Source organism: Dipodomys ordii, unplaced genomic scaffold, assembly GCF_000151885.1.
Source record: "Dipodomys ordii isolate 6190 unplaced genomic scaffold, Dord_2.0 Scaffold142, whole genome shotgun sequence".
Taxonomy (NCBI): Eukaryota; Metazoa; Chordata; class Mammalia; order Rodentia; family Heteromyidae; genus Dipodomys; species Dipodomys ordii.
The window spans coordinates 2841464-2855050 of NW_012267358.1; the positions used below are offsets into that span (position 1 = coordinate 2841464).

Here is a 13587-nt window from a genome sequence, read left to right on the forward strand (position 1 = left end):
AGTGCTAGCCTTGAGCTGAAGAGCTGAGGGACAGCGCCCAGGCCCAGAGTTCAGGCCCCACGACTGGACCCCCCAAAAAAGAATTTTTTTAAAGATGAGATAAAGGACGAAGGTGAAAGTACAGAGATTTTAAGATGAAGAGGGAAATCAAATGTCACCTACCATCTGGCCAACTGACAATCGTTATGTTGACATGGAGTCTCCACACAAATGACCAAAAAGAGTCAAATTACATAGATATTGATAGTTGACCCATTTGAAACAAAGTTGTAATTTCCAATTCTCTGTAGCTGCTTAGAAATCAAAGAGGGAAGCCAGGCACTGGTGGCTCAGGCCTGTAATCCTAGCTACTCAGGAGGCTGAGATCTAAGGATCACGGTTCAAAGCCAGACCAGGCAGGAAAGTCCATGAGACTCTTTTCTCCAATGCCCAGGCTGAGTTCAAGCCCCATGACCTAAAAAAATAAAAAAGGGAAATGCTCAAAAAGGTTACCAGATATAAGATTCTAGGATATTAGGAGCTGTTTCCATGTTAAGTTCTGCCATGGGGAATTTAGAACAGTGACATCACTTAGGATCTTGGGGCCATAAGATTCTGCCACTGTGTCTAGGTAGTTATGGGAGCTCACACCTGATTTCACCAAGGCATATTTTATGTTTGTTGCTTACAGGGGTTCCTTATAAGTTCTCATTTGAATACAAGGTTCTTTTCCAAAACAACAGGGTATAAAAAACACTGGCCTGAATGAACAGGTATTGAGGAACCAAGAAGTCTAAAAGATGAAAAAGAGCAAAATCGTAGAAGGGAGTAGAAGAGAAGGAATGGAGGAAACAGTATGTGGAAAAGTGCACAGGAACATGGAGGGAAGTGGAAGTATGGTTAAAGCATCAAGTGAAAAAGCAAAGCAAGAGTGTGAGGCCCTGAGTTCAAACCCCAGTACCAATACACACCCATACAAAATGGAGAAAGAAGCCAACACACACACACACACACACACACACAGACAATGGAGAAAGAAGCCACAGAAACTTGTTCAGAGGATCACTAAACTGATGTAGAATTTATACTGGATTGTATACATCCCATAGCCCTTGTGGTTTCCTTTTGTTTTGGTACTCCAGGAAAGAAGGTAGTAGTAAAAGTAGGACTGGTTAAACATGCTCAAGTAATATACTTAGTAGTATTCATGAACTTGGAATTAACCTTTATATCATGTTACTCAGAAAACTACTTCTGATGATGGGATAACATAACAGAAAGTACCTATTTGATGAGTAAAAGAAGAATCTAAAAGTTTTTCTTTAATGGTAGTGTCTCCGGAGCAGTACTTCTGGATTCAGATACATAGGTCACAGACCTGTTTGATAATTTCATAAAAAAAAAAATCTCTCCCCAGTGAAATTAAGGAAGCATGGAGGGAAAGGAGAGTGGGGGATGGGGAAGGGCGAGAAAAAAAAGCACAAAGAGTAAAGGAAAAAAATCGTACAGAATTCTGTATAAAATTTCCAGGAGTACAGGAATCGCCCACCTTGTCCTGAACTCCATGGACTTGAGACTTAAGACCTTATTGATGTGAGCACCTGTAGAGGAGTTTCTGATCCTTGAGTCTTGATATGGGGTTCCAGACATATTTTATCATGCTTGCTTTGGAAATCTTTTCATTTTTCCTTGACTCCTCTGTGGCTCAAGCCCTCACATTCAATACATTCGCAAAACCATCCTGTTGTATATTTTAAATACATCTACATCTTACCCCTCTATTACTACTTCTATCTTCCTACTTCAAGTTACTGTTTCTCACCTGGATTATGGCATATTCCCCTTGCTTGCTTTCCCTACTTTCCATTCTTCTCTTGCAGCTCTATTCCATGCAACATTCAGAGTGGCCCATATTTTTAGTTCTTGTCTTTTTATGTCACATATTTTGTTCAAAAGACTCCAGTGGCTTTCCCATCTCTCAAATTCCAGGGTGTTTAGTGTTTTGCGTCATAACCTACAGGATCCGCCCATAAGGCCCTGACTCACTCTCCACCTCATTACCTATCAGTCTTCTTCACTCCATTTCAAGCCACAATGGCCTTCTGGTTATTTCTCCAAAATGTTAGGCTAGACACTTCCTCCCTGGGGCTTTTTTATGTGTTTTCCCTCTGAGACAACTCTTCTAAATGTCACTATGGCTTGCTTCATTATTTTCTTGAAGCTTTGCTCTGATGGCACCTCTTCAGAGAGCTGTTTCCTGCTGAGCTTGTATATACAAGTATTCCTACTTCCACACCATCATTCTGTACACTTGACCTTGCTTTAGAACACTTAGCAATCACACACACACACACACACACACACACACACACACACACACACACACAGAGTCTTTTTCCACTCATGACTGCCCCTCTACCACTAGGGTGAAAGCTACATGAAAGCAAGGACTTGTTTTTATAAATTGTCTCCAGCACTAAAAGAGCCTTCACATAATTGGTACTTCAGAGGTACTTGTTGGAATAATGATAGATGGCCTATTTAGAATGCATTTGGAGAAAAAAGGCAGTTCAGGTGGTTAGGATCCTTAAAATGAGATAAAGATGTGTTAGGGTGCTAGGAATGTTTATCCCAGAAGAAAAGATGATCATTATTTAGGACGTCCTCCATCAGTGTCAGGCAAATGAATCCTAAGATTCTTTGAAGACATTTCATATGAAAGCCTTATGGGAAGTACTATGTGATCCTGAGTCCCCATTCTACTGAGGGTTGTTTTAATCAGGTCTTGATAGGATACTCTAATCTTGAAACATAGGGCAGGACTTGCTGAGATCAGGTACATCTCCCTTTCTCTAGCTTCATAGTGATTTTTAGCCCCTGCTAGGCCCTTCCTTTCCTTGTCCCAGGAAACTGCCTGGTGGCAAGATCTGGGTTATACAATGTTTCCTGCCAAGGTAGAAATCCTTATACTCACTACCTGGATATTTACAAAGATAGAAATCTTACTTTGAGTCAGCTACTTTGTAGCTACTCAGGAGGCTGAGATCTTGATTGTGGTTTTTAAAGCCAGCCCAGTCAGAAAAGTCCATGAGACTTTTATTTCCAGTAAACTACCCCCAAAGGGCTGGAAGTAGAGCACTGGCTTAAGTGGTAAAGTGCTAGCCTTGTGCAAAAGAAGCTCAGGGACAGCCCAGGCCCAAGACCAGCATACACGCATACACACACACACACACATACACACGTGGCTTTTTGCTCATTATTTTTTAAGCTCATGGGTAATGCTTTTCTGTGGAACAGATACAAGCAAAAGAAGGAGATGGAGCAGAGGTTGTCTGCACTGAAATCTGCTGTGGAAAGTGGACAAGCAGATGATGAGCGTGTTCGAGAGTATTACCTCCTTCACCTTAGGAGGTGGATTGGTATCAGCCTAGAGGAGATGGAGAGCATTGACCAGGAAATAAGGATCCTCAAAGAAAAAGACTCTTCTCCAAGAGAGGTAAGCCTGGCCACTTCCCACATAGTTTGGGAAACTGCTGTCAGATTTGAATATCTTTTAAAAATCTGTATGTCTCCATAAAGTCAATGTTGTTCTTACAACGAATGGAGAAAGGCTGATGGCTCACTAGGATAACTTTCTGTTTAGTTTATAACAAGTGTTCCCCAGGGCTTGCTTTAAAAAAAAGCTGTACTGTACCAGTACTGAGGTTTAAACTCAGCGCCTGGGTACTGTCCTTCATCTTTTTTGCTTAAAGCTAGCACCCTACCATTAGAAGCACACTTCTACTTTTGGCTTTTTGATGGTTAATTGGAAATAAGAATCTCACAGACTTTCCTACCCTGGATTGGCTTTGGACCATGATCTTCATATCTCAGCCTCTTTAAGAAGCTGGAATTAGAGGTATGAGCCACCAGCACAGAGCTTTCTAACCTGTAACACATTTCTAATTAATTATAACTTTGTGACATGTTCTGGAACGCAGTGACTTCCCTGAAATTAACATTGATTTTTGCTCTAGGAAGTCACAGCTTCTGACGGGAGACAGGGGACCTTTAAAATCTACTATAATACAGGGGAAGAAGAGTAGGATGGGACTAGGTATGAAAAATAGAACTAGAGAAGAGAAAAAAGAGTAAAAATAGGAAAGTGAAACAAAAGGCTAGGGAATGTTTTTAGGTTGGGAGAGGAATTAGAACTTTGCCTTCCACAATGATGCAGTCTTCTGTACATCACTCAAGAAAGAGACACCACAACAGGGTTTCATCTTTATGCACAGAATGCCGGAAAAGAAAGTCTGATGGAACAGCCTTGGCTGCTGTTGAAGATCACAGCATCATTTCTGAGCTACTGCAGAACAGTAGGCTCTGCTGCTACATGCTCTTTGGTATTGACTCCAACATAAATTCATTGAAACTTATCAGCTGGTCACAAACATTATTTTAAATACCCAGAGGAACTTCTTTTTAATTTGATTCGTGCAAATTATCCCAGGAGCTCTTATCTAAGGATAACATCAGCATCGTTCTTCGCATTATAGAATCAATGAATAAATAGTTTGGTATTGGAAGACCATAAAGAGAGCCCCTTAAACATGTTTAGATGAGTAGGTTTCTACCATTGTGAGGCTGGACCCTTCTGGATTCTGCCCTGTCCCCCCTTTGTTTGGTAGGAAGTTTTTAAAAAATGATCTCTCAACAAATACAGCCCTGGTACTCAGTAGACACTTGTGGCCGGGGATGGGATGGAAAAACTGAGAGAGAGCCAAGGAAGGGATGGCATTGTCCAAAAAAGAAATGTACCCATTACCTGACTTATATAACTGCAACACTTCTGTACATCACCTTTATAATAATTTTTTTAAACTTTAAAAAATGATCTCACTATAGTAGTAAGATACACTCTGGAAATGATAGAGCCAGAAACCAAGGAAATTCTTTTTCTTTAAGCACTTTGTTTCAGCATGCCCCTAAAATGGTATGGTTCCTTGAAATATTTTCATAAGACTCTATACAAAACAATTAGCTTAGCCAGGCACTAGTGGCTTGCACTTGTAATCCTAGCTACTCAGTAGGCTAAGATCTGAAGATCATGGTTCAAAGACAGCCCAGGCAGGAAGGTCTGTGAGACTTCTTCTCCAGTTAACCACCAGAAAACTGGAGTGGCACTGTGGCTCACAGTAGTAGATTGCTAGCTTTGAGCATGAGAAGCTCAGGGACAGTGTCCAGGTCCTAAATATGAGGTCCTTGACTGACTCAAGCAAACAAAACAAAAACAAAAATTATCTTGTTCTTCCCCTTTTATGTAGGAACAACCATTTCTTTTTTCCTTTAAAAAAATTTTTTTAGGTCAGTCATGGGGCCTGAACTCTGGGACTGGGCACTGTTCCTCAGCTCTTCAGCTCAAGGCTAGCGCTCTACCACTTGAGCCACAGTGCCACTTCCGGCTTTTTCTTTTTGCTTATGTGGTGCTGAGGAATCGAACCCAGGGCCTCATGCATGCAAGGCAGGCACTCTACCACTGAGCCACCTTCCCAGCCTGTCCAGGACTTCTTGACAATAGCATAATTATATTGGAAAAGGTCCTAGAGGAATCTTAATAGTTTCACTTTACTGAAGGCCAGGCTGAAGAAAAGAGTTTCAGATTCAGTTCAGAAAATTGATGGGTTATGGAAGTAGGCTTTAGAATCTTCTTCAAAGGGGCTATTTTATTTTAGTTTTTAAATTTTATTATAAAGTAATGTACAGAGAAGTTACACTTGCATAAGTAAGGTAGTGAGTAGATTTCTTTTTGAACAGTGGTACTCCTCTCCCTCATTTTCTCCACTTCCCACCACCTCCACTCCCATCTCCGTTAAGTTGTAAAGTTCAGTATCAACATGGTGTCTAGTGAGTATCACTGTTGCATTGGTTCATCCTTTGTCCCACCATTTCTGTGATTCCCTTCCCCTTCCCCAAATCAGATAAGCTTACATACAAGACAATGAAACAAATCAAAAAAGTATCAACAGGGAATAAACCAAAGAACTAAAAAAAACCCTGAAAACAGTACACTAAAAAAATCCTTGTTTTCATTTCTTAGAATTCATTTCAATGAGCATTTTATATGGTCATATCAAGAAGGCTTCTGAGTCCAAATAAACCACAAGGAAAGCTGACCACCATAGCAAAGGGGCTATTATAAAGCAAGTAATGATTTTTTTGTGGGAGGGAGAAGCTGGGGGAAAGCAAAGGAAGGGGTGATATTGTCCAAAAAAAGAAATATTAAAAAATATTTTTCCTTGAGGTAAGAAGATTCCTGGGGGAACTTTCTTTTTAGCAAGGTACTCAAGACAGTTCAAGAGAATTGTATATTAAAAACTGGTACATAGAAAAGGAATAAAGTTTGAATCCCCAAAATTTTCTGGCACCAGAAGATGTCAGATCTTGCATTTAGGGAGGGTAAAATGGCAAGTTCACCTCTGAATTTAATTTTCTTCTTAGGTGTCAACTTCTCACTCATCTCTTCAGGCAAAACCTCCAATGAAACCCTTCATCCTCACTCGGAACAAGGCCCAAGCAACGTAGGTATACTAGGAATTACTAACTGGAAGGTAATTGCTTGTGCAGCCTCTGTTTGTATGGTTCTGTTACACTGTATGATGAACACACAGAATGGGCATTTTTAAAAACAGGGCTTCACCTATGAAGGCGGTTCTTTCATAAAAGGAGTAACAGCTTTCCTGCTACTTTATCCATGTTTTTCCCAGATATTCCTTATACTTTGTTTTAAATTTTTATTTTTTGCTAATCCTGGGGCTTGAACTGAGGACCTGGGCACTGTCCCTGAGCTTCTTTTTGCTCAAGGCTAGCACTCTATCACTTGAGCCACAGTGAAACTTCCAGTTTTTTTTGTTTATGTGGTACTGAGGAATGGAACCCAGGGCTTCATGCATGCCAGGTTAGCACTCTGCCACTAAACCACATTCCCAGCCCCAGATATTCCTTTTACATAGTTTGAAAAATATAAGGAAACAAGCCAGGTGCTGTTAGCTTACACCTGTAATCATAGCTTTACAGGAGGCTAAAATCTGAGGATCATGGTTCAAAGGCAGCCTGGGCAGAAAAATCCATAGGCTCTTATCTCCAATTAACCACCAAAAAGTCGGAGGTGGGGCTGTGTCTTAAGTGATAGAGGGCTAGCCTTAAGCAAAAAAGCTAAGGGACAGTGCCTAGGCCCTGAGTTCAAACCCCAGGACAGGCACATGGGAGCAAGCACGCGCACACCCACACACATACACTCACACTCACAAAAACAATTTACAATTTTTTTGATTTTTCCCACTCTTCGCACCTTTGTTTATAATTTAATTTTGAGTTCTTACAGCTATTTCATTGTTACAGATGTCCCCTCTGTAGTTTTGTTTTGGGGTTTTTTGTTGTTGTTGTTGTTCATGGGGCTTGAACTTTGGGCCTGGGCGCTGTCCCTGAATGCTTCAGCTCATAGTGAGCACTCTACCACTTGAGCCACAGTGCCACTTCTGGTTTTCTGGTGTTTAAATGGAGATTGGAGTCCCACAGACTTTTCTGCCCAGGCTAGCTTTGAACCATGATCCTTAGATCTCAACCTCCTGAGTAGCTAGTATTACAGGCATGAGCACCAACACCCAGCTTTCTCTGTACTTTAAAGAAGCACCAACTATAAATTCCCATTTCACATGGCTTCATTGCTCCCTGGAGCACTGGTGTTAGGAACTGCTTATTGGATGATGACCCTAGGCAATTTGTCTTCTATTGAAAGCTCTTGACTAGGGCTGGGAAGGTGGCTCAGTGGTAGAGCTCTTGCCTTGCATGCCTGAGGCCCTGGGTTCGATTCCTCAGCACCACATAAGCAAAAAGAAAAAAGCCAGAAGTGTCGCTGTGGCTCAAGTGGTAGAGCACAGTGCTAGCCTTGAGCTGAAGAGCTGAGGGACAGCACCCAGGCCCAGAGTCCAGGCCCCATGACTGGACCCCAAAAAAAAACAAAAACAAAAAAAGAAAGCTCTTGACTATAATGCTCCTCCTTGTATATCCCTGTATATGTTTGGTTTTTGTTTGTTTGTTTGTTGTGTGTGTGTGTGTGTTTTGTGTATGGGTGTGTGTGTGTGTGTGTGTGTGTGTGTGTGTGTGTGTGTGTGTGTGTTGTCTGTTATGGGGCTTGAACTCTGGCCTGGGTACTGTCCCTGCACTCTTCAGCTCAAGGCAAGCACTCTACCACTTGTACCAAGGGGCCACTTCCAGTTTTCTGGTGGTTTATTGGAAATAAGTCTTACAGACTTTCCTGCCTGGGTTGGCTTTGACCGTGATCCTTAGATCTCAGCCTCCTGAATAGCTAGGGTTACAGGCGTGAGCCACCAGCACCCCGCCTGTATATGCTCTTTTATGCATCTTTTCCAGAGTTTGTATAACCCCATAGAAAATAGCTGGGTAGAGGATGAGACTAATACAGATACACCTCAGTATTAAAGTGTAGAGATTTATTCTGGGGCTGGTCCTGGGGTGAACTCAGGATCTGGATGGTGTCACTGAGCTTTCTTGCTCAATGGTAGCACTCTTCCACTTGAGGTACAGGTTCTTTCTGGCTTTCTGGTAATTAATAGGAGATCAAAGCCTCATGGACTTTCTTGCCTACTCTGGCTTCAAACCACAGTCCTCAGATCTCAGCCTTCTGAGTAGCTAGGATTACAGGCATGAGCAACTAGCACCAGGTTTCAAAGTGAAGTTTTTTTTAAAAAAAAAAAAACAACAAACGTTATCTTTAGCTGGGCACTGGTGGCTCACACCTGTAATCCTAGCTACTCAGGAGACTGAGATCTAAGGATCATGGTTCAAAGCTAGCCCAGGTAAGAAAGTCTGTGAGACTCTTATCTGCAATTAACCACTAGAAAACTGGAATTGGTGCTGTGCCTCAAGTGGTAGAGTGCTCGCCTTGAGCTTAAGAGTGCAGGGACAGCGCCCAGGCCCAGAGTTCAAGCCCCATGACCAACAAAAAAAAATGTCATCTTTAAGTAATGGTAAGGTGAAGAGGCTTTTTTTTGTCGGTCCTGGGGCCCGAACTCAGGGCTTGGGCACTGTCTCTGAGCTTCTTTTGCTCAAGCCTAGCACTTGAGCCACATGCCACTTCTGCTTTTTTGTGAATGGTTTAATAGAGATAAGAGTCATGGATTTTCCTATCCAGGCTGATTTTGAACCAAGATCTTCAGATCTCAGCCTCCTGCGTAGCTAGGATTACAGGCCTGAGCTACCAGCACCCAGCTTGAAGAGGCTTTTTTGTTTTGTTTGGATCATGAGGTTTGAACTCAGGGCCTGGGCTCTGTCTCTGAGCTTTTTCACTCAAGGCTTGCACTCTACCACTTTGGCCCACAACACCACTTCTAGTTTTCTGGTGGTTAATTGGAGATAAGGGTCTGGTGGATTTTGCTACCCAGGCTGCCTTCAAACTACAATCCTCAGATCTAATTCCCCCTCCCCCGCCTGCAGTATAACTAAGTTTACAAACATGAGCCACTGTTGTGCCACTGGTACCCACTTGAAGACGATTTTCTAATGGTGCTATTTCAATTTTCTAAATGCAGTGTGATTTTTTTTTCAGAGTATTTGGATCTGGTTATCCAAGCCTGGCAACTATGACTGTGAGTGACTGGTATGAGCAACATCAGAAATTCAAAGCATTACCAGATCAAGGAATTGCCAGTCCAACATCAGGTATGAAGGGGTAGGAGGAAAATATACTAATGGTTCCTTATTCTCTCACAGATTCTTACCAGATATTGTTGCTCTTAAGGAGCAGAAGTCATCTTTAAACACAAGCATGGTAGGTTCTTTCTCTCTGGTAGTATAGAAATAAACCTAGGACCAGCAAGCACAGTTATAGTGAAGTAGCAAAGAGTTTATTTAAGAAAGAGGATATAAAGCCCACTCAGAAGAATGAGCAGCAGGACCCAGAGACTGGTTGTCTGCTTATTGTCAATGAGTGGCTGTTTTGTATTGTTCCTACCCCCTTTTATTCCTCCTTTAGACAGTTCAGATTGTGATAGGTTTGTTTGAAACAGGCAAGACTCTTTTCTGAGTGGTAGCCACGGGAAGATGGCTTTCAAGAGGGCTGCCTGAGTTACAGCAAGACTTTCCCATAGGTAGTGGCCCCAGTTGGTGGAGGGGCAAGCTGGCCTGAACTGATTAGCTGTTGTTTTCCTTTGATCTGAGCAAAGATTCAGAATCATAAAAAGATTCTAGATTTAAAAATTCTAGGCAGAGGGACTGGGAAAGTAGCTCAGTGGTAGAGCGTTTGCCTTGCATGCATGAGGCCCTGGGTTTGATTCCTCAACACCACATAAGCAGAAAAAAAAAGCCAAAAGTGGTGCTGTGGCTCAAGTGGTAGCACACTAGCCTTGAGCTGAAGAGCTGAGGGATAGAGCCCAGGCCCAGAGTTCAGGCCCATGACCAGACCCAAAAAACAAAAAAAAATTCTAGGCAGAGCTGGGTGCTGATGGCTCATGCCTATAATCCTAGTTACTCAGGAGGCTGAGATCTGAGGATCACAGTTCAAAGCCAGCCTGGGCAGAAAAGTCCATGAGACTCTTATTTCCAATAAACCACTAGAAAACCAGAAGTGGTGCTGTGGCTCAAGTGTTAAAGTGCTCGCCTTGAGCTGAAGTGCTGAGGGAGAGCGCCCAGGTCCAGAATTCAAGCCCCATGAATGATCAAAAAAAAAATCTAGGCAGTATCTTTTAATAGCAAATGCTCCCAGGGGATGCACCTACATTTTATGTATTTGTTTATTTTTTTGTGTGTGTGTATACGTGACTGTGTATATGCATGTACATACCTGTTCTGGGGCTTGAACTGAGGGCCTAAGCATCTACCTGGGCTTTTTTGCTCAAGACTGGCACTATACTATTTAAGCTACAGCTCCATTTCTGGCTTTTTGGTGATTAATTGGAGCTAACAGTCTCATAGAACTTCCTGCCAAGGCTGGTTGAGTACAGTCTTCAGATCTCAACTGCTTGATTAGCTGTGATTACAGGCATGAGCAATTGGTGCTCAGCTGCATAGTGTAACAGCTACACACTTAAAGTATTTCTAAAAAATACTGCCCAAAGCACTAGGAAACCAAAACAGGCATAAAATGGATGGCAAGCCATAATTCAAAGGAAAAAATGGTACTTAGAATTCTTTTTTTGCAGGGGGTGGGGGAGGATTGGTCATGGGGCTTGAACTCTGGGCCTGGGTGCTATCGCTGAGCTCTTCAGCTCAAGGCTAGTGCTCTACCACTTTGAACCACAGTGCCACTGCTGGTCTTTTGGTGGTTAATTGAAGAAAACAATCACTGAGCTATACAATTTAAGTGGATTAATTTTATATATGTGAAATAAATCTCAAAATTATCTCAAAATTGTAAGAAAATCATCAAGATTATTTTAAGGGTAAAAGAGAACAAAAAATGTTTAAGATACCCCTCCAAAATATCTGAAATGTAGTATTATTTATAGTTTTTTCCCCCCAGAACTGAGGACCAAATTCAGGGCCTTGTATTTGCCAGGCAAGTGTTCTTGCACTAAGCTAAATCCTCAACCCCATATTTTTTTTAACTGAAAGTCTTTTAAATTACATCTGTCCTCTTCCATGCTAAAAGCTCTAATTTTTGGACTGGGAATATGGCTTAGTGTAGAATGCTTGCCTAGCATGCATGAAGCCCTGGGTTTGAATCCTCAGTACCACATAAACAGAAAAAGTCAGAAGTAGTGCTGTGGCTCAAGTGGTAGAGTTCTAGCCTTGAGCAAAAGTAGCTCATGACAATGCTCAGGACCTGAGTTCAAGCTCCAGGACTGGCAAACAAAGCTCTAACTTACAAAGATAGAGAGTAGAATTAGACTATCTGACATATACACATTTACATGATCTTATTTCAGAGTTTTGGAGTAATTACACTAACACTGCCACCAATATAATGACCGAGAATATGCTTTCCCCATTTCTTTTATTTTCACAAAGTTGTACTATATCTACATTTTCTGAGGACATAGGCATTTGAGCTCTCATTTTGTCCAGATTTTAAAAATAAGTATTTCAGGTAATCATCATAGCATTCTCCATCTCTGTCTCTCACCACTATGCTTGGGAAGGGATTGTGGGAACAACCTTCCCTGAGTTCCTTCAAGTACATACATATATGCGTATATTATACTTAAAAGTCCATTTCCATCTGATAAATGTCCTTGGTTCATGTTTTCTCCTTTGACTATCTTAAATATTTACTACTCTCTTTTATCTTGGCATTAAGTCTGGGTATTGAAAAGTTTGAAGGCAATCTAAGTTTGTTTATAAGAAATCACCTATGTTTGCTAGGATGTCCATGCCCTTAGTCATTCTGGGTGGACATTCTCAGGTATATAGTACATTTTTATATTATCAGAAGCACATTGCATCTTTGTGTTCCTCCCCTAAGAGTATCCTCCTATAGTATACTTTTACATAATGAGTCTTTTGTACTTTTTAATTCTAGGAAAGTTTGTGTTGTATTAGTCATTAGCATCTTTGTTTCTTTGGTTTTTATTTATTTATTTTTGCCAGTCTTGGGGTTTGGACTCAAGGCCTACGCACTATCCCTAAGCTGCTTTTGCTCAAGGCTAGAACTCTACCACGTTAGCCACAGTATCACTTTCGGCTTTTTCTGTTTATGTGGTACTGGGGAATCAAATCCAGGGCTTCATAGATACTAGGCAAGCACTAAACAACATTCCCAGCCCTTATTTTTATTTTTGAATAGGATCAATTAGTTGTACCAGGGAATTTTATTTTAACATGTCTATTTATGAGTGCAATGTTAACTCTTTGTGTGTTATCTTTTTTTAATCTAGTCCCAGGACCTCTTGTTCTTGTTTAGCTTTTTTACTGGAGGCTGCTAATCTACCACTTAGCCACACCTCCACCTATAGCTTTTTGTTCGTAAGAGATAAGAATCTCTCCATTTTGCCTGATCTGGCTTCAAAATTCGGTCCTCAAATCTCAGCCTCCTAAGTAATTAGGATTACAGCTATGAGCTACCAGCACTTAGTTACAATGTTGTCTCCTTCCACTCCTATAATATTTTAAGTGAGTTGAAATTTATTTGACAAAAGGCATAATCACAGAAAAACCATAAAAGCAGGAATAGTAAAACACAGAAATGTGGTGATGACTTTGGCGAAAACAGTCCTTCCAGAAAAGAGGGCTAAGTAAGATAGAAGGAGATAAGAATGGGTAGACACAGAAAATGTCTTCTTAAGAGGAAAAAAGCAATTGATAAACTAAATAAAAAAAGCTAAGCAAGATTTGATTACAGTGACATATATTACAAAGGGTAAAAGACCTGGTATGTGGATAATGAAGAAGTATAGTGTAGTATACATTGCCGCGGGCCGGGTTCTGTCCGGAGGACGGAGGATACCTAGGGGAGGAACCTGGAATAGGATGGGGAGATGGCAAACAGACAACTCACACACATTAGGAGTGGATGTTGAGTGCTGAGCGCTGAGTGCGATTTAATGCAGAGGATAAAAAACTTTTATAGCAAAAAGTCTCCATAAGAAAGGGCAAAAGGTTACATAATCTTGCTGC

General features: G+C 41.3%; 1 protein-coding gene across 1 annotated transcript in view; it reads left to right on the forward strand.

Moving 5' to 3' along the window:
* Igbp1 (immunoglobulin (CD79A) binding protein 1) overlaps positions 1–13587 on the forward strand; it is a 37929-nt gene that overhangs the window by 6467 nt on the left and 17875 nt on the right. The window contains exons 3-5 of the mRNA XM_013031623.1: positions 3277–3475; positions 6457–6536; positions 9584–9696. Coding sequence (XP_012887077.1) covers positions 3277–3475; positions 6457–6536; positions 9584–9696 — 392 coding nt within the window. The remainder of the gene's footprint in view (positions 1–3276; positions 3476–6456; positions 6537–9583; positions 9697–13587) is intronic.